Source organism: Triturus cristatus, chromosome 5_2 (genome assembly GCF_964204655.1).
Source record: "Triturus cristatus chromosome 5_2, aTriCri1.1, whole genome shotgun sequence".
In the NCBI taxonomy this organism is placed as follows: domain Eukaryota; kingdom Metazoa; phylum Chordata; class Amphibia; order Caudata; family Salamandridae; genus Triturus; species Triturus cristatus.
This window is the reverse complement of record NC_140588.1, coordinates 271088971-271115663: the sequence shown is the minus strand read 5'-3', so window position 1 is coordinate 271115663 and position 26693 is coordinate 271088971. Positions and strand designations below refer to the sequence as shown.

The following is a 26693-nucleotide window of genomic DNA, read 5'->3' as shown; positions in this document are numbered from 1 at the left end:
TGTATCTTGTAATGCAAAATGGCAAAAAGAGATGGATATTGAAAATATAGACGTATTAGATACCTTAGTGCTGTCTAATCAAGTATTAATTAATGGATCGCTAAAGAGCCAGAGCTTTATGAGTACTTTCGATCTATATTATACTCCTGCCAAGTTATCAAAATGGAAAGGGAATACTGGAGATAAGTGTAACCGCTGTGGATGCATAGGTGCAAACTCTATCCATATGTTCTTTTTATGTCCTAAACTATCTCAATTTATGTCTGAAGTTCAACTGTTTCTAAACCAAATAATGAATATTCCCCTAATACTGTCTGTTGATCTTGTAATACTTGGCATTCAATTTAATCCAGTTCGGCCGTACACACGTGCGGAAGAGGGATTTCTGTTTATATCGATGTCTATTTTTAGATATTGTGTCACTTCGCATTGGCTTGATGCAGATCCCCCTTCATTTTCTCAATGGCAAATTAAATTGTTAAATATGTATCAACTAGAGAATGCTGTTTATCGCTTAAAGGGGACGAAAAAGAGGAACTTTGGCTTTAAACTTTGGGCTTCTATTCACGGATGGTTACAATGTTAAAGTATAATATGTACTTTATCTGATTTTCCTGTCATGCTGTATCTATGTTTTTGTATAACTAAATGGACAATAATGTGTCTGGTCAACTTTTACTTGCTGCTGTGAAAATCAATAAAAAAAAAAAAAAAAAAGCAAGTGCCTAAATTTCACTCCAGAGGTCTAATAGACACAAATCGCAACAAGGTTTCTCCCTTTATATTCTGCTTTTATTAAACATGCATAGCCTCCTGATAAACACTAATTCATGTGAAATAAACAGTATATCTTTCTAACTTGGTCACAGTACTGTGGAACACGATCAGATCTCCCTTCCACACCCCTATCATCAATGTATAGGGGAGTCCTTAGCACGTCAACAGTGCTGCAGTTATCTTTCTCACTTTCACTGCCTTATTTGTGGAGATTCTTTCATAATGCTACCTCCATCTTATCTTGAAAACTGGAGAGTAACTTATATAATAAAGCAAAATATTCAGTATCAGTCATACGTGTGAGGAGTACGTCATGTCCTAACTAAGGTAGCTCCTTATTACTCGAGCTATAGAGACACACAGGCCCTTAGGCCAGTGCATGCTTCACAAAGTGGCACCACTACTTAAAATCATCATGCGATACATAAAAATCCACACCATAATATGGCTTTCCACCCCTGAACACCAGTTAAATTACTGGTGTTTAGAGAATTAACCTACCTAGTACCTATAAAGGAAATCACTCCACTTAATACCACCTATTTCTTCCAACCGAACGACATTGGCAACATAGGTGTAAAATTAAAAAGTTAATTTGTTCCAAGGCAATACTTTGTGAATTTTTGACCTCATGCTAACAACCTCCTACTTAATTTTTAAACAAATGTCTATCTTCTGATATTATTTCTCTCTTTTTTTAAACAGTCACAATATCCTTTTGATCTTCCTTTAAAAAAATAAATAAACAGGAAATTAGGTAAGGTGGACAGTTACCTCATTGAAGAGGAACTTGGCACTATCCCTTGGAAGTTACTGGCTGCTACTCCGTCCCACTGTGCTGTGCAACGTCAGCTAGCCTCAGTTAATTTTAGCACTTTGTGGAGCAAGGATCCTTGAACACTGTATCTTTATTCTCTTTCAAAAAAGGATTGTTCCATTTTGCTTCCCTCAGGTTTTACAGGCCTATCAGCTGTTAAAATCTTTTCTGTGAAGGCATAGTACATATTTGTGTATGTTTCCTCATTTAAAGAGTTTACTTCTGATGTTCTTCCTCTTAGTGTGTTGGCCATCTTTGATGGGTATCTCATCTCAAGTAGGAATAAGTTCAATGAAAAGCCAACACACCTTTAGTTTGTTTGTCTTCCTTATAGTCACTGTAGAGGTCACTTAGGACACTGAAAGGCAGGGAGGTGCATCTTTTTTAATGTATTCTCGGCCTCTTTGAGAAACACACTGAGATAAGTCATGAGCCCTCTGATACTGGTCACAATCAGAAAAAAAGATGGATTGGGAAATGCCTAATTTCTGATCTTTTTGTGTACCAACCTGGTTTGAGAGGCTCGATGTCAAAAGACTGGTCAGTTACTTGCTGGACAATGAGGCTTTGTCAAGGGGCCTTGAAGATATGGTCTCCCCTCACTTATCTCGAAAACTGACACTGATTATGCAAAATGGAACCATCGTCACCTTTCAATGTGGTGGAGGCTACAAGCCGTTAAAATGGTTGTGGTTCTGGTTTCACTTATGTGCTGTGTATTAAGCCTGTCTTAGCCATGACTTTCCTACTTCTCTCCATTGATAAAGATATCTTATCCTTTGTCTGGGGTGGCATGAGACAACATTTAAAAGCCACTAAACTGATCTCACATCGGCAGTGTGGGAGTCTGAGTCTGCCCTGTATCGAACACTACTACATAGCCGTCCAACTTGCCCACTTTTCCTCTATGTGGCCTAAAAATACTGACCTCTCCTTTTCTTTTGGGTTCACCTGGAACATACCATAGCCAGTAGTAACCCTGGTCTTGACCTCCTGTATTAAAATAAATCCCCCTCTGCGTCGCCTCTAATCCTATTGTCCAGAACATTATGTGTACTTGGAACCAGGCCCACAAGCTCTTGCAGAGTCATGCCCACCTAGACCTCCATGCACCTGCAATCCAGGTCGATGTCTGGCCCATTTTTTAAGCACTTGGAAGACTGTTGGTATGCTGACCCTGGAAAACTTTGTGACTTTGGGTCAGATAAAACATTCAGCGACCTCCAGGTGGAATTCCATCTACCCCAGTCCCAGCCCTGGAGATACTTACAACTGAGACACTGCCTCCACAGTACCTTTGATCCAGACTATGGACCCTTCTAGCTTCCTCATTCGCACAATACCTAAAGCTCTGGGATCCTTCAACAGGGTCATGTCCATCTTTCATAATCTCATTGTCAACTAATTGCATTCACGACCCCTCCTGGCACTTTTGCGTGTCAAATGGCAGGAGTGGCTACAGGTGGAGTATGAGGTACAGGACTGGGCATAATTGATAGACTTGGACAGGGAGACTGGTGAACCCAGGATGAACTTTTGCCTCTTTAAGACAATACAAGTTTGGGACTGGACTCCCCATAAACTGTCTGTCTCCGGTTTTCTACATCACTTGCAATGCTGGTGCTGCAGTATGCCGGATTGTGACACGATACATATCCTCTATGACTGCCCGGACATACCACAACTATGGTTTCAAATTGGCTCAGTCCTCAGTCGTACCCTGGGACTTCCCTTGCCGTTGCCATGCACCCTGGAATTGGAGACCTTCCCGAGCTCACCAGACACGAGAACAGACTACTGACTACAGCCAGATTATGTACCATACATCTCTGGAGATTGCTGTGGACCTCCAAGTGTGATGACTGGCTGGTTGAAATGCTGAAGTTGCATCATACAAATAAAGTTATTTACCGCATCCAGGATTGCATGGATCTTTGCAAAACCATTTGGTCCCCTTTCATTAGGATGAAACGTGGTGCTTCTTTCTCACCTCCTCCATACCCATACTTATACTTATTTATATCCAACCCTGTATGCCACCCGCACCCTCACCTATGGGGTAGGGACTAAATGCGAAATAATTAACACAGAAACCCCTGTCTGATCTTACACTATCTGTGGCTTAGTAGTGTCATATTGTATGTTTTCAGGCTTTTTATATTGCATGGCACTTTGGCTTGTGGCACTCCTTGGGAAGGCGCAATGCCGAAACACATGTTGAGGAAAACTTGTCACGCCACATTAGAGAGCAATAACCAATGAAAAATTGTAAAGGCATGAGGACATGAATTGGAATGTTATATAGAAATGAAATGCTGTAGTCACAAAGTATTGTCAGCATACTTTCTAATTGAATTAATTTATAGAAATTTTTTAAAGTTTCAAGTGATGAACATATCGTAATGATAGTATACAACAAGTAGCCTGAAACAGGCCTGAAATGTACACAAATGTGTAAAAAAAAGTTTTGTGTGTTGTAAAATCAGTGTGTAAGTGAAAAATGTGTGAGTAGAAGAATGAATGGTGTATGTGGGTCTGTTGAATGTTTTTAAAGATGTTTAGTATTTAAACCGTCACATACACAGTGGGAAAAATAAACTTGTTCCAAGAAATGACCCAGGAAGACATTGAAGAGATTTGGAAGTCTTCAAAATCAGGTTCCTCCCCGAACCTGCACCTCCTGATATTATGCTAAATGGAGGGAAAGCAGTTATCTCTGTACTGACCGATATGTTCAACTACTCACTAGGCTCAGGGACTGTGCCAAGCAGTTGGAAATGTGCTATTGTAAAGCCAATTATTTTAAAAAAACATTGGCGGATGACATTTAGATTATCATCTACCTCTCCCACCAATCAGACAAAGCTTCGACTTCCCTTAATATCTGTCTCAAGCAGGTTGTAGAATGGATGGCTTCCAGCAGCCTTAAACTCAATGGGGAGAAAACAGAGGTGATAGTGGTAGGAAATATCCCTCCAGATGGATGGATGGATTGAATTGAGCAAGCCTGAAACCCTTAGCAATCAACCAATCCTAAAATCAGAAGTCAAAAGGTTCAGTGTTTGACTCGATGATAAGAGGACTATGGCAATGCATTCCAAAGAACTGGCAGCAACATGCTTTGGCATGTTAAGGACATTGTGGAAACTGCTCAGATGGCTGCCAGAGCCATCACGGAGGATAGTGGTACAGGGTTTAGTCATCTGTAGATTTGACTATGGGTACTCACTATTCGTAGGCAGCCTAAAGTCAGTCATAACAAGCATTTGCAATGCAATCGGTCTCACCTTGGGGACCTTATATGTATTTAGCTATCCAGGACATTAGCTTGGGTGCTGAAACATCTACTGTTCTTTAACATGGAGGGAAAGTAAGCACCAAACTGCGTGACATCCCAGGTATGGGAACACATGGATAGAATAGTATCTTTTAGTGGCACATGGCAAGTTTTGTATCCGATGTCGAAGTTAAAATGACTATATTATGAACAATAAATGGATGTAATGAAAAAGAAGATGCAAATAATGAATGATGACACTGATTTGAGTCAATATTGAGCCTTTCGCACCTCCTTTAAATCGTAGTTGTATGACAACAAGTAGTAAGGTCAGACAGGGATTTCTGTGTTAGTTATCTTACAAGCATTTATCCTGTAAAAGAAAACCAATTAATAAAACATTAATGCATAACCGAATCCTTGAAGCGCATACTAAGTTTCCTTGATTTGGCCAACACCCTTGATTGGGTCCCCCCAACTTCAATTTTACAAGGTTGCCGGGTGCTGGCTTCCTTGTCAACTCTTAACTGGACATCTTCCTCAGCATCACTGTAAGAGTCCCTAACAATAGAAGGTTTGGGGCATTTTTGTGAGCACATTCAACCAACCTTGACATGCTCTAGTTGTCACCTGTATGAACATGACCACACTCTTCCTAATCTATTAAAAGAGGACCCATAAATTGAGTTAAACCTTTCTTTTCCTGGGGAGGTTTCTTTACCAAAACCAGCTCTTCCACATTCCACTTCTTATATTTGACATAATGTTTCTCATCATATCTCTCTTTATACCTCTGTTGGTACCTCCCATATTGGTTCTTCACCAATTTCACTTCCACACACACGTTTCTCATAAGGTAACCACACTGGGTTCAGCTTAGAGTTTGCCCTCCTTCCTTTGAAGAATTGAAAAGTTGACTTTAACATTACAGAATTCTAAGTTATTCGATATGCCCACTGTGTCTCTCTAAGCACTTCCTTGAGCGGAATCTTGAACTCTACCGTAGTCTGCACACATGATTTCACCACTCTATTCATGTGTTTTGCAGGACCATTGGCTTGTGGTGCATACAGAGCTGTTTTTTGTTAACAGTGCCCATGTCCTTCAGAAAACTGCATTTCTTGTGACCTAAATTGCACTGCATTGTCAGACACTAAATACCTTGGCACACCATCATAAGCAAATACATCTTTGAGAAAATCTAAAACAGTTCTGGTGCATGCCATACTCACATCTTATTGACACCTACTTGGAAGCATAATCTACCAGCAATGTCACAAATAGCTCCGTAAAAGGTAACAGCTCAAAAGGACAAGCAACATCTAGTCCCAGCTTCACCCAAGGTTCTTCAGGAATCTCCACAGGTGACAGGGGAGTCTGACGTGTAACTCATGACTTGTCATTAGTAGCACATATGAAACAAACTTTTGCCACCTCTTCCACCTTATGATCCATAGCCGGCCACCAGTACCTTTCCCTCACTCTAGCTTTGATGAGGTTTCCTCCAAGGTGCCCCTTTTCCCCAGTTGATCACTTTGGATCTAATGCCACAAGGTGGAACAGCCCTCTCACCTCTAAACAGTTCCCCGTTCAAAAATAGTCAATTCATCTGTCACGCTCCAAACTGGTTTCATCCTAGGTTCAGGAGCTTTGCAATTCAGCCAACCACGCACCATATACTCTTTGATTAAAGGCAGAAATACATTTTCCTCCTCACTTGTTTCCCAGTCTCCTTTAGTAATAGTCGTCTATCTAACCCAGTTCATGTGGTTATCCAACACTTCTGCCTCTTCATCACCAACAATAGGTAGGCAGGAAAGACAATCAGCGGTCTTATTCACAAGTCCAGGCAAATACTTTTTATTTAATTATTCCAACTCCTCTCCATACCTTTTCAATCTAGGAGTCAGACATTCAATGCTGTTACTCAAAAACAAATTTGCACCACTTTACGATGATCTGTCCGAAAAAGGAACGGGAGCCCCACAAATAGAATTTGAAATGTCTTAAACCCCATACTATGGCTAATGCTTCCCTTTCAATATATGAGTAATGTCCTTCTGCCTCCTTAAGTGCACGAGAAGCAAATTTGCCAAGTCTTTCTTCACCATCCACCACCTGGGACAAGACAGCACCCAAACCCTCGAGACTAGCATCTGTTGTCAACACAGTTTTTTTAACACATCAAAACGTCCCAATGTAGGCATTTTACTGATCTATTTCTTAATCACTTTGAAAGCAGTCTCACATTCATCAGTCCAAATAAAGGTAGCGCCTTTCTTTAGCAGTACTCTGATTAGTTCAATAGCACTGGCAAACCCTTTAATGAAGTTTGAACAATACTCTGCCAGGCCAAGGAAAGACGTGACTTGATCCTTGTCCACCGGTGTGGAATCTTCCACTATAATGTTAGCCAACTCAAACTATGGTTGAATCCTTTCACCTGAAATCACATGACCCAAGTATATCACTGATGTCACTCCAAACTTACATTTCTCTTTCTTCACAGACACTCTCAGATAATTTCCTCAAAACTCGTCTCAACACTTCATAATGCTCTGCGGTGTTCCTTCCATAAATAAGGACATCCTCCTGAAAAAAACCAAACATTAGAAACATCCTTCAGAACAAGTTTAATTACCTTTTGGAAACAGGCAGCCACGGAAGCCAAATCAAAAGGCATTCTTATAATCTAAAGGCTCCCAAGGGTGTCACAAAGGATGTCAAATCAATAGAAAAGGGGGAACCCCCAATGGCGAGATAAAGAACCGGTAAACAAGGGGTAAAAGGCAAAATACTTCAGAAAAAGAACACGACCGGTTCAATAAATATGTAATGTGGCCTACTAAATAGGTCCTTGATGAAAAACAAGACAAAACTGGAACAGAATTAGACAAGAAAAAGATCAAAGATACTCATAAAGAATTATAGGTAAAAAGATAAACCTTTCATGTTTATTTTACTTTTTTTGTAGAGGAATTCATTTTTCAATTTATACAATTATGGTTCATCATAAGAAAAACATATATGAATATAATACAAACAGTCACAATGCATCAATAAATATACATTAATCAAAAAGAAAAGTGAGTGCCCCACTTAGAACCTCAACTCAATCATACAAACATTCAATCAAAACCACATTCATAACATCAAAACAAATTGTGGGTGAACACAAGTAATCCTTGGGTATTCAAATGGATGACTTGATTGTATCTCATCCAAATGGAGCCAGATGGTACTTCAGAAAAGAGAAGGTCATCGAATCAAGCGCCAACGCGCGTTTCGGTATAGGGCCCACAAGGGAGCCCCACCTTCATCAGGGCGTAGACCAAGGATAATGGGGGGCAGACACACGATCTATAAATTCAAACAGATAAATGTAATAAGATAACAAAATCTAAAGTCTTGTATGTCCAAAAACACATCCAGTTATGTCACAAATGGCTTGCGAATAAGCCGCTTCATATATATGGCCCAATGGGTCCAACAGTAGCATAGAGAAACAGTTCACCCCTAATAAATAGTGTGACATGGTAAGAAAAATGTGAATCCAACCACCAAAAGAAGTCGAGAATGAGGATCAGATTAGGTAAGCGTTGAAAAGAAATTAAGACAAATTAAAAATGAGCAAATTTCAAACGCTGACAGAAATTTTCAGGGAAGAAATAATTGAAAATTACCCCTCCAGGGAAGTACTGAGACCCTAGACAGACCTAGAAACCTATACCGTAAATCACAGATCAAAAAAAAAAGTAATACATACTAAAATAAACGTCTTGGGAAGGCCATGGATGATTCACCTCCAAGCTACAAAGGTAACATGAAACAGTGTCCTTTAGGAGCGTCAGATAAGGCTCACTGTTAACAATGGTTTTCTTTTTTTCTAATGGGGAACAGGCATAGTAGTGGCGCTTAAGTCATGTGCGCCAGAAATCTGAAGAAAGAGATATAAATGAACAAAGAATAATAAACATTGGGTCTAGACCGGTATCTCTTAAACCACACTGATCAAACAAGGCTGTATGAAGGAGAATAGGTCAGAAAAGGCTTTGTAATCAACCTACGTGTATTCAAAGTGAATCCAATGTAAGCGCAAGCCCGGAATACTCCAATTAAGTTCTTCGAAGGATAAAAGTATGTCGAACTGCAAAGTTTTGACAGCGACAGACAGAGAACTAATGGTCCATGTCCAGAGATATGTTGGCATACATTAATAAAGTTTCTGCAAAACAATAGGAACAGAGATGGGAGGAAACAAAATGGATATCGACAGAGGACTTCGAATAAAGGCAATCAATGCATGGTTGGGGAAAGTAGCGCCATCATAGAATCACCGGTGCAGAATAGGTGATACTGGGCTATGAATGTAAGAGAGAGTTTCCGCAAAGACCAATTGATAACAATGATCAAATAAAGACCAAAAAAAATGTTTTAAATAATCAAAAAGGAAAGAAAAAGGAAAGATATCCATATTCGGTCCTCTGTCGATATCCATTTTGTTTCCTCCCATCTCTGTTCCTATTGGCGGGCGGCTCTTGGACGAGAGGTATTTCATGAGGGTGGACTTTGTGTTAAACTGATCGTGAGGGAGACTGAGACGCCGTTTCTTCCCCGAACCTATGACATGGACTATCTTGGGGTTTCAAACCATTTGTGAACCAGTAAGTTTCTGATACTTAGGTTTTGCTTGGCGGATTGGTGATTTTCCTAGTATTTTGAGTCCGTTTCCGTTGGGACTATTTTGCATGTTTATTTACCCGCTTATTGCCGCATAGCAGCGCTTCACAGGTTTTCATTCATTTACGTTAGCCTAATGAGTGTTACCATCTATCCTTGTCGCCCCCGCTATGGTATCATTTAGGTGAGCAATGTTCTGACCATGGTGCCTCCTTCGTTCAAGCCCCGTAACTATCCGATCATTGCTTTATTAGTTCCACTTTTCGTCGGTACTTACATATGTGACAGGGATATTTACTACCTGGGAGGGTTTTTAGCTTAGCCTTGGATATCGTTACACGCTGTAAGTGTTATACTTTTTTCACCCCTTAATTTTGTTTTGCAGAAACTTTATTAATGTATGCCAACATATCTCAGGACATGGACCATTAGTTCTCGGACTGTCGCTGTCAAAACTTTGCAGTTCGACATACTTTTATCCTTCGAAGAACTTAATTGGAGTATTCCAGGGTTGCGCTTACATTGGATTCACTTTGAATACACGTAGGTTGATTACAAAGCCTTTTCTGACCTATTCTCCTTCATACAGCCTAGTTTGATCAGTGTGGTTTAAGAGATACCGGTCTAGACCCAATGTTTATTATTCTTTGTTCATTTATATCTCTTTCTTCAGATTTCTGGCGCACATGACTTAAGCGCCACTACTATGCCTGTTCCCCATTGGAAAAAAAGAAAACCATTGTTAACAGTGAGCCTTATCTGACGCTCCTAAAGGACACTGTTTCATGTTACCTTTGTAGCTTGGAGGTGAATCATCCATGGCCTTCCCAAGACGTTTATTTTAGTATGTATTACTTTTTTTTTGATCTGTGATTTACGGTATAGGTTTCTAGGTCTGTCTAGGGTCTCAGTACTTCCCTGGAGGGGTACTTTTCAATTATTTCTTCCCTGAAAATTTCTGTCAGCGTTTGAAATTTGCTCATTTTTAATTTGTCTTAATTTCTTTTCAACGCTTACCTAATCTGATCCTCATTCTCGACTTCTTTTGGTGGTTGGATTCACATTTTTCTTACCATGTCACACTATTTATTAGGGGTGAACTGTTTCTCTATGCTACTGTTGGACCCATTGGGCCATATATATGAAGCGGCTTATTCGCAAGCCATTTGTGACATAACTGGATGTGTTTTTGGACATACAAGACTTTAGATTTTGTTATCTTATTACATTTATCTGTTTGAATTTATAGATCGTGTGTCTGCCCCCCATTATCCTTGGTCTACGCCCTGATGAAGGTGGGGCTCCCTTGTGGGCCCTATACCGAAACGCGCGTTGGCGCTTGATTCGATGACCTTCTCTTTTCTGAAGTACCATCTGGCTCCATTTGGATGAGATACAATCAAGTCATCCATTTGAATACCCAAGGATTACTTGTGTTCACCCACAATTTGTTTTGATGTTATGAATGTGGTTTTGATTGAATGTTTGTATGATTGAGTTGAGGTTCTAAGTGGGGCACTCACTTTTCTTTTTGATTAATGTATATTTATTGATGCATTGTGACTGTTTGTATTATATTCATATATGTTTTTCTTATGATGAACCATAATTGTATAAATTGAAAAATGAATTCCTCTACAAAAAAAGTAAAATAAACATGAAAGGTTTATCTTTTTACCTATAATTCTTTATGAGTATCTTTGATCTTTTTCTTGTCTAATTCTGTTCCAGTTTTGTCTTGTTTTTCATCAAGGACCTATTTAGTAGGCCACATTACATATTTATTGAACCGGTCGTGTTCTTTTTCTGAAGTACAAAGGATGTCAAATGCCTTGAATCTTCATGCAACATCGCTTGATGATACGCCGAATAGAGGTCTAACTTACTGAACAAATTTGCACCTATAAGCATTGTGAGAGTTTCCGATATGTTGGGCAATGGTTAGCGATCTACCCTTATCCATTTGTTAAGATCGCGAAGATCGACACGCATCCTAATGGACTTACCCACATCCTTGGGTGCAAGAACCACAGGCGCCAACCATTTCGAGGTTTCAGTTTCCTCAATTACTCCCAGACCCAGCAATCTGTTCAACTCTACTTTTAATGAATCAAGCATCAAATTATGTACCCTGCACTCTTTATGAACGCAAGTTATTTCTCCATTCTTGACTATCCTGCAATTCTAAAAGCCTTTAAGCCAGCCCAGCACATCTTTAAATACCTATGGAAACTCCTGGAAAAAGAGCTCACATTCTCCATTGTTATTTACTAGCATAACTTGGTCACGAGCATTGGGATTCAGAGTTATACCTATGTCCTTCTGGTGTCTACACCCCAACTAATTGTTGAACCTTTTTGCCACATATATTTTTCCAGTTGTTTCTCTACCGCAGAACCCAATCTTCTTAACCACATATCCTGGGACATAAATTTTTGTATTTCCATAACTGATTAGATTTATATCTGTAGGTAGCAATTGCATTTTTTCTCTTGCAAAACTCGCCTTCCGTACGGTCACTAATCATAGTATAAGGAGATCCAAAATCAGCCAAGACCAGAAACTTTCATCCACCTATATCAACTTTATTTTCAGGAATAACCAAAACTCCTACATCTACTCCATCTGTGTTATGATTCACATTAACGTGAACTATTTTCGTACCTTCAGTTACACTGTTAATAGCATGCACCTTCTCAGTGGAATTACAAACACGAGCATAGTGCCCTTTGAGCCCACATGTGTGACAATTCAAATGCCTTGCATAACAGCTGGGACTGTTGGAAAGATGCCCCAAACTGCCACACTTATAGTACTTCATTTTATGGTCACAGAATTCTGTGGTTGATTTGCCTTCATCAACTACTCTTTGCACATTAAATTCAGAATTAACCTGTGCATCGTGGTCGGCAACAGCAGGTATACTACTTTGTGCAGTAGCAGTGGCTGCTGATGTGTGACGGTTCCTCATCTCTTTTACGCATCTAGATGTATTTTCCATCTCCTCAACAATAGCTATAGCCTCTTTAGGTGAGGTATGTCTGGCCAATACCTTCTCTTGCACCGGACTGCTACTAGTGCATCATACTAGTTGGCCTCTGATTAAAGAATCAGATAATTCTCCAAATTCGCAAGTGCGGTCCAAAGGTTTGAGAGAAGCTATGTAATTTCCAACTTTCTCAGTTTGTTATTGAACTCCAGTGAAACAACTAACGTTCAAGGGCCACATTAATACATTGCCCAGAGTACTGCTCCAACATTTTCACATACATTTCATTAGGTTCACCATCTAACCAAACAATCTCCACTTACCCATCCATTTTTATGCATGCCCTCAGTCCCAGAATCAATAGATAAATATGTTGAGCCAAAAGCTAAATTGGAAAGACCACAGTTTATTCAAACAGCTTTTATTTCTTCTTACAAAACAATTTGTATTCTTATTTAGAAAATTCTCCTACAAATATACTCTTTTGTACATTGTGGACTCCTTGGATTTCTCCCCTTAGTGGAAACTTCCCCCTCCCTCACTTTTCCAATACTGTTGCATTAAAAATACTAAAAACATACTGCAGTCACCAATCTACACATTCATGCCATCGTCACACCACATGTACAACCAATAACTCACCACATTTAAAAACAATAAGATGGGAACCAGAAAACCTAGGCATTAGATTTTGTCACAGTGTGGGAGTGATGGCACCAGTTTTTCACAACTACATCTCAAACATAGTTAATATTTCATTTTAAAGACCTACATGGATTAATGACTTCAACCTTTGACGTGCCTCACCCTATTATATCTCTTTGACATGATCAATTGAGGGGTGTTTTCTCCAAATTTCTAACATTATGTCAGATATAAATTGCCTATGTTGCCCAAATGCATACAATATTTTCTGTCTTATTATCAACCTGTGTTACCCAATTTGAGCCGATCCCCAATGCTGTGTTGACGTGCATATAGGTAAGACCATTAACCGGTTATATATATTCACGGCATATATGATTCGTAGACCACACCAAGGGAGGGATGATAAAGGGGGTTGCAGGGTCACCTTACTCAAAAGGCCAAAGTCCAAAGACACTCCAGCTGATGCTACAACTGCAGCATCAACTTGGGATACACCACTTCAACTGTAGATCCCTTATAGCGCCAAAAGGCCTAATAGTTCTGTAGTGTAGCTATAGCTCTATGATTGCATCCCATCAAATAATGTCCATTAACTTCTAGGGCTATCTGATTGTCCATACAAGATCACTTTATGCAGGTTACTGTTCCACTCCATTTAGGACGTCCATCTCCTTCGCCAACTTAATCGCCTCCCTTGTTGTGGTCTACGAATCGTGTACCACCCACCTATCCATTTAAACGGAAGTGGAAGTATTTAGTTCTTCATCTTGGGTATCTTCAGTAAATTCATAAATAACCTCTCTGAGCCAAGAGATAAGCATATGAACAAAATCTTTCCTGTTAGGGAGATGGAAAAATTAACTGGGACTAAAAACACTGCACTTTGACTCTGGAGCAGCCTATTTCTTTAGAATGCTAAAAATCTTTTTAGGTAGACTAGTTTACATATAATCTTATTTCATGTAGTACTACCGCTGTTACACCTTCCTCCTAAAACGTGGAACAACCTTCAATTACACATCAGAGCCTCTTCCTCTCTTCTTGAATTTCACAAGAAGCTGAAGACCTGGCTTTTCAATTAACCAGCCTACCATAGGCATTGCTACACACCCACACCTGCTCAGTGCTAAGATACTTGCGGGTGACAGAGCGCTCCTCAAATACACATAAAATAACAAGAACATGGAGTGGAGTGGTTTATCAGCAGTCTGCAATGCTGGCACCACATCATGCAAACTCTGAAAACCCTTCTTGAGTCTCCCATGTCAGAAAGCACACCGTTCAGGACACTGTGCCTCACGCATAAGGCACTTCATTGCTCCACCAAGGCACCTTGCGGCCTTTCCGCTTTATCAGAGACTCAAAAACCTGAGGTCAGCCACTAAAAAATAAACCCTCCTCCCTACCATAGTTAAATGGTTTGGCAGCAGATGCCTCTGTGTATAGAGCTTCCCCTTCACAAATGCCATCTCTCTCATATGAGACAAGACAGAGACTTCCTCAAGTTCCACAAGAGTCTGAAGACCACTTCTTCAGATTGTTATAGGAATAGGTGGCACACCACACTTTCTAATCTGTCATTTTAATAGCAAAGTGGTATCCAGGGAGCCTATCACTGTTTTTCATTGGTGCCCTATCAGTTGCCTAGGTCTGTCCATTGCCTTTCACCCTCTACTAGGTGATCTCAGAGAAGGCTTGCTCAGAATTCTGTCCGCCTTCACCTTGACCTATTCGACCCCTTCAGATGGTTCTTCAAAAGCTAATTAAAATGTACAGCACCTGCTTTACATTGTCGCACCTGGTGGCACAACTGTTCAATCTCAATATTGAAAAGTGCTTTTATCTGATGCCTTTAACTGTACGTAAGCATTCATGTCCCCTTCCAGCACTAGCTGACATTCTTACAAAGGGAAACATCTCCTTCGCAGTATAAAGCCCCAACCACCGTTAGGCCATCCTCAGCAATCCAGCAATTGTGGTTACTGAATAATGGTACAACAGCACCACTTGCCCTCTGTATAAACAAAGCAACATTCTTCAAAAAACTGCAGAGCTAACAGGTTGGTACACACTAGAACACCTAAAAAGGAAATCGGAGTAAACCAATTTCCATTATATACACAGACCGAAATGCAGCCACAAAAGGCACTCGACTCGGTGATTGGCCTGATGCTGAGATGTCCATTCATATACCAGATTTCTAACTCTTCTATAGAGTAGACGTATCTTAGTCAGTTTTTTGTTGCTGATCTTGCTAAGTGCACACCAACACTGACCATTAGTTTGGATGCTCGGACAAGTCATCTCTGCTTTCTTGCAAAGGCTCAGAATATTGTATGAGCCACTCAACGCCCATACCCACAACAGCACCTCATACTGCAGCTCCAGCTACCAGATACAACTCTCTTCCTTCTGCAGCCTGTCCACACAGCTGATGTCACATCTGGGATTGCATATGGATTACCGGGTGAATTGTGTCATGTATGAGGCTTTAGTGGTATAAAGCCTGTACGGCTGTTTTACAGGCAGGTATGGCCCATTTCTAAAGAAGCATAATGACCGTGCCCTTTAAGAATGGTCCCTGTTAAGAGATATTGAAAGCTAGTTCATGGAGATCAGTGCAAGAATTCTGCAAGCATCACTGCAAGAATTCAAAAATGTTGCACTAGAATTGTGGTTTAGATGCAATTGCAGTATAACTAAAAACAAGCATTTGCAATGCAATAGGTCTTGTAATTGCGAGAATTTGAGCTATTGGCATTGTAAATGGCAATGCCTTTTATTGATGTGTTTAAAAACCTGTAATAATAAAAGGCATTATCAATTACAATACCAATTGGTTAAGTTTGTAAAATGCGAGACCTATTGCATTGCAAATGCTTTTTTTTACAAGTTAAACAGCGGTCAATCTCGTCGTACTCTCTCGGACAATGAGTTCCTTCATGCCCCCTGTCACTGCAAGGGTGTAGTTTCTGCCTCTGAGAAAACACGCCAGGTAACGCTCTGCTCCACTGGAGTGAATGTGTTCAGACCGGAGGCACGGCGAGCGAGCCTTCCGGCTCCTTATGGACCACTGCATGGTGGTGAAAAGGGGACAAATTGCAGATATGGCCCCCGGTTCACGGGGCACGGACGCGCAAAGACGCACTCTCCACAAGGACGTGCTGGTGCTTGGGCTGGTGTGCGGAGTTGGGTGGGGGTTCCTGCCTTAGTTCTTGGTGGTGGTATGGGGTGTACATTACCTCCACCCTCTACCCTATAAAAGCGGCTTAACGCCTCGTCAGGGTAGTAACCGCTAAATATATGAACTTACGTTACAATAAGTGGAAGTTGGAGTAGGGAAGAGGTGTGGTCAAAAAAGCAGCAGAATTCTACACAAGTAAACATTTAAGCCATTAAACAAGCTGCCTCCGTTGTAAAAAAGTGACCGCCCCGCCCACTTCTCGACAATAACTTTAATCAACAAGTCTAATTCTGCATGAAAAGCTAGTATCAACTCAGTGAATGTTATTGCTTTCTATGTCAGCAAAGTACCCAATCAAATGCTTGTTCATCTAAAAAACAGAAAGAACACTGTCCAGAAATCACCTTAATTAAATACAAACTATCTACAAGATTACAGCAAAAATGTTACTTATACAGCTTGTCATAAGAGCATTTGGATAATTCTCACGAGTCAGATATTCACATTGACTGGGAAAGAGAAAGTATTTTGACAAAGATCCAAAGAGTTCTTAAGATGTAGTTACAAAGCAACACATTCAAGCGCTAAATATCTTTCGGATACATTAACAAGTGGCAAAAAAAGAGTAAAAGGTTATGAGTGTTCCATAAATGCGCCAGTGCCGAATAAATAGTGTACCGCCATTTGCACTGACCAGTGTGCGCACTAACGAATTGGCACGGGTTCGCCACTTTAAAAACGCCTGCATCCATGGTCGGAAGCAAACGCATGCATTTATGCACCGGCTGGTCGATAAGAGTGTCGTTCTTGCACTGGTCAGTTGGTGTAAAAATCGGTGCAAACTTCTACGACAGTTGTGCAAATATTTGTATTCTGGCCCCTTCAGGGTCTGAAGTTGGCGGCATGTCCACTATATCGCATATACACATCATCAAACCAATACACATCTCTCTAGGGAGGAAAACACAGGCAACAGTAACTAGATATGCTCTGTCGCTCTCCATTACTGCTTCTCACTTGTAGGTATCACAAAATGCACGCTGGGCAGAAACGAGACTTCCATCAACAGAGGCATCGGACAGTGTCTTCTGCCCGTGTATCATAATTGTGGCGCGTTTTCCATAACAACAGTGTCACTAGCAGGATGGGGGAAGGGGCGGGGGTGGGGGGTTAATTCATGCAATTCCAGACTGGTCTGTTGCTGAAATCTTGGGGCCCTCTTTGCTGTTTTGGACCTAGGGGGTGTAACCAACCTTGCGGGTGAATAGCGCTTCGCAGCAGCAAGGGGACACCAGGCGATGGGTGTGCTCAGAAGCTGCACATAGGCACAGGCGTGGTAGTAAGAGCTACCACAAAATGCACGCTGGGCAGAAAAGAGACTTCCATCAACAGAGGCATCGGACAGTGTCTTCTGCCCGTGATTGACAATTGTGGTGCGTTTTCCATAACAGTGCCACTAGCAGGATAAGGAAGGGGAGGGGGTGGGGGGCTAATTCATGCAATTCCACACTGGTCTGTTGCTGAAAGCTTGGGGGCGCTCTTTGCTGATTTGGACCTAGGGGGTGTAACCAACCTTGCGGGTGAACAGCGCTTCGCAGCAGCAAGGGGACACCAAGCGCTGGGTATGCTCAGAAGCTGCACGTAGGCACAGGCGTGCGCCAGAGAAGACACACTGTGAGCGCGCACAACGGCTGTCCGGGCAAGTGCACATCAGAACGCGCCGTGAGCGTGCACATCTGCTGTCTGGGCGCAAAATATCGGGTTTGCACTAATCCGAGGATATTCAGGCTTCACGACCCGCAGACTTCCCATTGCTCTGTTGTTGATACCTATACTTGTTTCATCTTGTAGAATTGTGGGTGTCTGCTAATTACAACGGGCACCCTCCCTGCCTCAAGAACTCTATCATTAACGTCTCCCCCCTACGTAGAACGCGCACACTGTGACCTAAACACGGCTTACATCGAGCGCGCGAAAGTGAAAGCGCGGGGGAACGCGCAAAAGTTCTGAGATTGCCAGAGAAGAGACGCCGCGCGTGCACGTCTCTTGTCCGATGCGTGCACGTCTCTTGTCCGATGCGTGCACGTCTCTTGTCCGATGCGTGCATGTCTCCTGTCCCCCTTCGGACGCAAAACCCACAACAATAGATCTCGCCAAGGCGAGCAGCGCAAGCACTGCTTCGCTAGGCGAGACCTAACTAGGTAATTGCCGTGGTTTGCGTCATCAGGGCTATTGTTTGTTTACCCTAGCCTGGTCTCTTGGCAGGGGAAATAAGCATCACAAGGACCACCTTAAATAATAAGAGGGGGCAACCTTTTGGTGGATGGCTGCCGCCTTTGATTGATGTCCATCTGTGGCTCTGTCTGCAGCTGTCAATGAGCCCCCCCACCTCTAAATGAGTTGGGGGAGCAGTGAGTTTGGCGGGGCTAGAGAACCACCGATTTATGGCTGTCTCCAGTCCTGCAAAACTTTAAAGGACCCTAAATCCGTTGTTCCTTTTCATTCCCTAAGAGTCCTGCAAAACTTTAAAGGACCCTAAATCCGTTGTTCCTTTTCATTCCCTAAGAAGTCTGTTTCCTGCTATTGTATGGTGGGCAGCCGTTACTCCCTGGTCATAGAATACTTTATAAACAACTAAATAAATAAAAGTAAATGTGTTGCTGCTCAGATGTGGCAGGAACCTAACTAACTAATAAAATCTCAAATCTCACAAATCCCATTTTTGGTCTAGCCTACAGACAGATTTAGTTGTCCCTCCAGCCTCATGTTTTCCAAAATATTCATAATAAAATACTTACTTGGAGGTTTTTGGTCAGCTCTCTTTGATCTGTTCAATTGTCTTTCACATTTTGCATCTGCCCACCTCAGCATGGGGCACTGAGTCAATCGGCTTCAGCCTTTGACCCTTGTCACTGTGACTTACGGCATTTTTCTTGTGCACCTTAAAAACAGCCCACTTTAGCTCCCGGGCTAGAGGGCCACCCCCGATTTCTTATCTGCTTTCATTTCATGCTTATTTCTTCATTTTTACGATGGATCATGATTTACCATTTTTTTTCTTTTGCAAAGACTTCCACTCCAACTTTAGATGGTTGCATTTTTACATTTTTTTAAATAACTTTTAATGCTTATTTTATGTTGGCAAAAAAAAAAAAAGGTTTTAAAAAAACCACCAGGAATCTCAAGGCCAGACCCATTGGCTTTGTTGATGCTCGTTTGACAATACCTTTGAGTAGCTGTTTAAAGCAGAGTGAATCGATGAAAGATCCATTCATGGAGTCAAAGAGGGTACTAGATCACAACATTAGTTTCTGAGCATTCAGTGTTTTCTAGTTTAATATGCTTATTTGACAGTTTCCGAATTGAAACTGTGACCATTTTTTAAAAAGGAAGCTAAAAAATATATATTAATATTTAGTTTCACAGATCTTCCAGTGAAGCTCCTTTCCACATTCTGTAGGGCTTGTTTTCATCCACATTCCTCTTCTCAACAGCTTCAGTATATTCATGTCCATCAACTATTTTAGTCTTTTGTGCTTGAGTTCTTGCTTATACAGGCATTGCAGTTGGTGCTGTTAACTTGGTGTATTAAATATGGAAGAAATACTGAAATACTGACAGAATTCCTTCTTGAAATCATGTGGCCAGGGAAATCTCGCAATATTATCTACATGAAGATATTATGTCCGTTATTTGTTTCCTCCCTTTGGTTAGATGTCATCCACTCATTGCCCATTGCTTAAGAAGTATATGATGTCAATAGCAGAGCATACTTTAAAAATTGGAGAATCATTTAGTGCCTTGCATAATGTATTGTGGCCTGACAAGAGCAGCTGTGTCTATTGTTGTTTTGCCAAGATCTCGAGATGGATGCAGAAAGGAAGAAGACAACAGATTGTCCCCAAGTCCAATTTATACACTTTTCCCTAGTAACCTTTTGCTTTGTTGGTTGCACCACTATCGGGTGGACCCCACAGAACAACTATTGTGTTGTCTTGTAGTCCTTTTGTTGCACTGTTCTCACTTCTGGGTGGGCCCCACAGAACAACTACTGTGGTTGTCTGGGGATTTCCTGGTGTTGCACAAGTAAATATTCTGGGTGAGACCCACCGCAGTGGTGTTGGTTGACCTCCTGAGGTTGAGCATTGTCGATTCTGGGACACATACAGCCACTCCTATAAACCCACTATATTTTTTGTGAACTTCGTGGGATTGCCACATCACTTCAAACAATGAAGCGAACCGCACCCCAGACAGTTTTTCAGTTTAGCACATAGAGTCCATGAACTGCATTCTATTCAACTAACATACCAGTGAATACATTGGCATACATAGCAGCTCTGTCAAGTTTGCTGCAACGCAATGTGACAACGTAAGTTGTTATGCACCACATCCAACTATTCCCCCCGAGAACCTACTAAAACCACACATCTTTCCAAACAAACATACAATTCAGTCTGTAATTACTCTCAACAGGGAAGTGACACAATTCCATATTTGTGGCATTTGTGTGCCATTCAAAAGCTATATGACATAACATGTTCACAGATGATGTTTGTTGAGACTAACATGCTTTAAAATGCAAAGGAAAAACGTCTTACATGAACCTCCCTGTTTGAGGGTAGGAACTGGGGAAAAAACACAAACTTAGAGAAGATATTGCCCTAAAGAACCATTGCTTAAGGTAACTTTTTATTCCTCTAACGCCTTCCCTAGTAACGCTTTTTATAGGTAATTCATACTGTCCTTTAGCTAAAAATGTAAAGGAGTCATAAGTGCTAAAATGCAAAACAGTTTTGAGTTGTATTCTTTTTCTTTTAGCTGGTGGACAGTGAGGTAGTCATGCTTTCTGCACACTGGGAGCGAAAGAGAAGTGGTCTGATGGAGCTACAGGAACACCTACAACAAATTCCAGTATTTTTAGCTGATCTGGAGTCTACCACTGCCCAATTAAGTGAGTTTTAATCTGTTCTGTAAGGAGCACTAAAACCATAATGCATTTTGAAAATGAAGCATTAAAGATCTTGTCAGACTGGAAATTGTTTCTATCATTCTCCTACTCCTACAGTATTGTATTTTGAGAGGTGTTGCTAAAGAGATTTTTAACATTCAGATTCATCCTTCAGTTGTATTTAATTCATTTTTTAAATGTGCTAAATGCAACACTAGGACAAGGTGTAGCATTGCTATATAGCTGCCAGGTTTTCGATTGTAACATTTGTGACATACCGATACCCTTATTTGCAGTGTTGGTATGAATGACATTTCTATGCCTTATTAGTAACACTTTGAGTGACTCTTTATTGCAGGCAGATTAAAGCAGTCTTGTCCATGTTATACGGTTAATTTCAGAACTGATCCACTTCTGTGCATCATAACAGTTTCTAAAATGTCGTCAGTAGACCACAGTTTACCTAAGTTAGTAACAAAAGTGTGTTTTTTCTTGGATTTTGCATTTTTATCATAATACAGTAGTCCACGATTTTATAAATGTGTGATAGCAAGGTATGAACATATCAATGTCACAGGATTCATGGTTTACAATGCACACAATAACTGCAGAATATGTACCATTGAGCTGCATACTTTTCACCCTTCAGCTGGCTTTTTTGTATAGGTACAGCATAGGTAAATGCTACATTTTGGCAGAAAAAGCATTCCTTTTGGGTGATATTGTTCTGCTCATGATATTCGGAGAACAAGGAAATGTTTCCTCCTAAAACTTATTTTTTCAACAACATGATTTGGGTTATGTCTTCATCCAAGCTACTGATACAGAGCAACCTATGTTCTGGCAAGAAGCTGAATGTTAGATGTTTTCCTTCTGTAAATTTTCAGTTTTAAAGCCCCAGGGCAAGGCTGTTATATCTACAAAGCTGACTGCCAAAGTGGTGCAGTTCTATACACCATAAATTAGTAATACTCCAGCTGAATGGATAGCAAGGCTGATATATCTACAAAGCTGACTGCCAAAGTGGTGCAGTTCTATACACCATAAATTAGTAATACTCCAGCTGAATGGATCTTATTTTATTGAATTTGAAAACATGAAAGACTGAGTAGGTCTGCCAGGATTCAAACTAGTGACTTGCAGCTCACACAAAGATATCTACGACAGATACATTATTGAACATGCCACACTGCCCTACCAGTTGTACGATAAAAAGTACTTAGAAAGATGTTATGCCTTCGAGCATCCACTACACAAAGTATAGCCTGAGGCATAAGGGTCAGATTACCATCGTAGAGGAATTGGGGGGAAAAAAGTCTTTGCGTTCCAATTTGTAGTCCCTGACATCTGAAAAATTCACAGAGCCCATGATGTAAAAGCATCAAACCAAAGGAGGGTTGCATTGTGCTGAGCACAAAGAATACACAGGGCATAAGAACTCATAAGATTCAATTCACATAAAAATACGGGGCACAGAAACACGTGAATTGAGTGCTCAGAGGCAATTGTGGGAATCCTGAGGTCAGAACGAATACAAATTCATACAGATCTGTTCCCGTTTACATTTTTCTCTATAGGAAGCTTTTGCTTAGGGTAGGATGGACAACTCTAACTCATGAGAAGGAGCAATCTGATGTTGGGCAAGATGTGGAATTCAGGATATTTTGGAAGGGTTTGTGAGCCTTAGAGGTCACTTGAAATGCGGAGGCCTTAAACTAGGTGTCTAAGGCAGCTGCCTTAATAGATTGCATACCAATGGAAGGGACTTCCGTCATTAGGAGGATGCCTGTGGCAGACTTGATGGTGTATGAGCGATTGAAGGAAGCTCTGATTGGATGGTTTAGGATGAAGGCAGCTCAATACCTGCAGAGATTCCGGAACTGCAAGAGAACGGATGGCGTTTCGTTCAAGACTAGGATTCGTGGTGTATTGCGTGATTGGAATGAGTTGGTAACAGGGATGGAGGCCAAATATTTTCAGTCCCTTAGCCAGTTGATGGTGACAGAGCGACTCAAGGAGTGCTCTACCCCACCTAGGCAATACCTGTCTGATCTGACTGAGAGGGATCCAGGGATGAGCTGATAAGTGGTTGGCTAGCAAGGTTCAAAAGGGCTGGAGCGGCATACTTCTAAGCAAATGGGGGAGAAGAACTCTCCACAGACTGGTTTCAAACATGAGGGTAAGGGCCAGCAACACCCATGATAGCAAGGATGTTACACGTGGGTGAAAGTACCTGAGAGGGACTGGTTGCATTCAACCTAGTTGCTATGGACATTTGGGAGAGAGAACCGAATGCTCTGAAGCACATCCACCCTAATATAATGGAATGTGTGCAGGATGTTTGCATCAATGGTAGGAAAGTGCCCCACCCCATTACCCCCCCCCCCCCCCCCTTGTCAGAACACAGGTATATCTTGTGCACCAAGCCACCAGGCTCCCTGAAACTGTAACTCTGAGGAGCAGACTGCAAAAGTTGTATCGAGAGCTCTCTAAGGGATTTTTTCTAGGTTCAGATTTCCAAAAACGGTAATTTCTCACCGGGTAACCAACTTCATCTCCTGCTACGAGAGAGATGTGGGAGCAAGCTGGTGTGACACACCACTTCTCCATGGCATACCACCCACAAACCAATGGTTTGGTGGAGCGGTTTAACAAAACACTGAAGAGTATGATGGGAACTCTGCCAGAGAACCTCAAGAGGAAGTGGGATCTTCTCCTTACATGTCTCTTGTTTCCCTACCGATGGATTCTGCAGAAGGAAGTGGGGTTCACTCCCTTTAAACTTCTGTATGGACACCCGGTGGCGGGAGGGGTTCACATGCCTTGGTAAGAGAAGGGTGGAAAGGAACCACAGAGTCTCAACAGAGGATCACAGAGGATTTGCTGGACTATGATTGGCCTCAGGAAGTTGATGGTGCAATAGCAAAAACTCCAGACTAGCCAAGTGCGAATGAAAGAATGTTATGACCAGAAAGCTACGCTGAAGGTGTATCAGGAAGGCCAGGCGGTGTTGGTGATAAAGCTTGTTTGTCCCAGAGCTTTGGAGGACAAATGATGTGGGCCATATACAGTAGTTCAGAAGGTGTCTGAGGTAAACTGCTTTGTGGGCTCAGGAGCCACAAGGGAACCTAAGGGTATTCCATATGAACAGGCTGAGGCCTTACCTCTTGAGAGACTGACTACACGTTGAATGTTACGGCTATGGCAGAGGAGGGTGAGGAAGACAGTGAGCCTCTTTCTGAGCTGCTGCGTAGTGACATGAAGAATGGCACTATGAAAGAGGTTAAGTTAGCCCCAAATTTAACGTCTGAGCAGCAGAGAGAGTGTAGAAAAATGTTGAGATGGTTTGCCATCCTTTCTTTGCTGACTCCTGCATTGATACCCGTCAGCGTGCATGACATAGACAAAGGTGACAGTCTGCCAGTGAAATGCAGAATTTACAGAATGCCTGACCCGGTTCAGGGATGCATTAAGGATGAAGTTGCCAAAATGTTGTACTCTGGAGTCTTTGAGAGATCTGGTAGTCCTTGGACTAGTCCTGTGGTTCTAGTACCAATGCAAGGGGCTATTGGTTTGCGGTTCTGTGTGGACTTCTGAGCCCTCAATGAGGTGACCAAAACAAATGCTCATCCAGTTCCCAGACCGGATAAGGTTGTGAATCGGATAGGTGCTGCAAAGTACTTTAGCACCTTGTATCTGACAAGTGGATTTAGGCAGATTGCTTTGGAACCAAATTCTAAAGAGAAGGCTCTAGTTCCTACACCAGAGGGGCTGTATCTATTTATGGTGATGCCCTTTGGTTTGAAAACTGCTCCTACCACTTTTCAGCTCATTGTGAACCATGTTCTTGCAGGGTTGAAAAAGTTTTGTGTGGCCTATTTCGATGATATTGCTGTATTTTGCAATGCATTGAAGGACCACCGAAAGAACCTGCAACAGGTGTTGGCTAGGATGCAGGAGGCAAAACGGACCATCAAGGCAACCAAGTGTCAGGTGGGGTAGTCTACCTTGTGCATGAGATGAGGAACAGGAAGATGCGGCTGTTAGATGCCAAAATTCAGAATGTGATGGAGTGGAAGGTACCTACTACCCAGACTATAGTGAGGGCTTTTTTACGACTCGCCAAGCGTTACAGGAATTTTGTGGCCAACTACAGCCTTTCGTTGTACAGGCGGATGCCTCTGACAAAGGAGTTGGAGCGGTGATAGCTCAACTGGATGACAAAAATAGAGAGCCTCCATTAGCCTGTATTATAGGAGATTATTGCCCAGAGAGCAGAACTGGGCAGCTATTGAGGAGGAGTGTTTTGCCATAGTGTGGGCCTTACGTAAGTTCCGCTCATATTTGTTTGGAACTACCTTTGTGGTGCAAACAGATCACAAGCCACTGAAATGGGTGATGGCTGTGAAATGAAAGAATCCCAAGTTGTTGGGGCGGTCTATTTCTTTGCAAGGTTTAGACTTTGTAGTGGAGCACAGAGCCGGATTGATACATGGGATTACTGACTGCCTTTCTCAACGGTTTTATCGATCTGACCCAACTTCTCCTGGTTATGTGGTGGTTCGGGGTGTTCTGATCTGGTAGGAGCGTCCGTTGGGTCAGAAGAGTCCTCTGCACAGTTGGAGACGTGTACCTCTGCCCTGAGTGCCCAACTGTACTTTTGTCTGGATCCCTAATGCTGATTTTTGTCATAGTTAAAAGTGAATTATGCATGTTCGCCATAACATAGGCCTCTCTCACATACTGCAGTCATGTGGGACAGGGAGGGGTGGCCAAAGATATAGCCTCATAGTGGTGGAAGGCTGCCACCTTCACCAGGAGTTAAGCAGGTCAAGCACCTTTATGGCAGCATACTGTATAGTGATCAGCAGTAGTGAATAGGTCCTTGTTACACTGTCACTGGAGTGAGGCCTACAGGCTCACTCACCTTTTTAAATATTCTGCTGCTGTGTCCTTAACTAACTCTTTGCCTATATCAGGTAGATGTGGAGTATTGCGCAGCGCAGAAGTAGGTACTCTGCGCTAGCTATGTGTGCCTGGGAAGGGTACAGAACAGGGATAGAGCGGTACTGTGTAGTACTTGTGGGATTAGTGCATGTGCTGAGTGTATGTATGCCTGCGCAATACCGTACAGGAGAGATGCAGAGCAATGGAAGCATGTGCCGGGTTTATGTGTGTTTGTGTAAAGTACAATACATGAAGGTTGAAGTGTTCTGCCCACATGTAAGTGTGAGTTTGCAAATTGCACACCATGGTACAGTACAGAAAAGCTACTGAGCAGTGTGCACAGACTGAACGTATGTTCTGAATGTTTGTGTGTCTGTAGTGAGAAAATGCATGTAAGTAACAGTACTGTAGAGCTTCGGTGCT

The 26693-nt window shown here is 41.8% G+C and overlaps 1 protein-coding gene across 1 annotated transcript in view; it reads left to right on the top strand.

Moving 5' to 3' along the window:
- The window catches only part of DTNBP1 (dystrobrevin binding protein 1), a 516522-nt gene that overhangs the window by 158311 nt on the left and 331518 nt on the right, over nt 1-26693 (top strand). The window contains exon 5 of the mRNA XM_085607033.1: nt 21194-21326. Within this exon, the coding sequence (XP_085463159.1) occupies nt 21194-21326 (133 nt within the window). The remainder of the gene's footprint in view (nt 1-21193; nt 21327-26693) is intronic.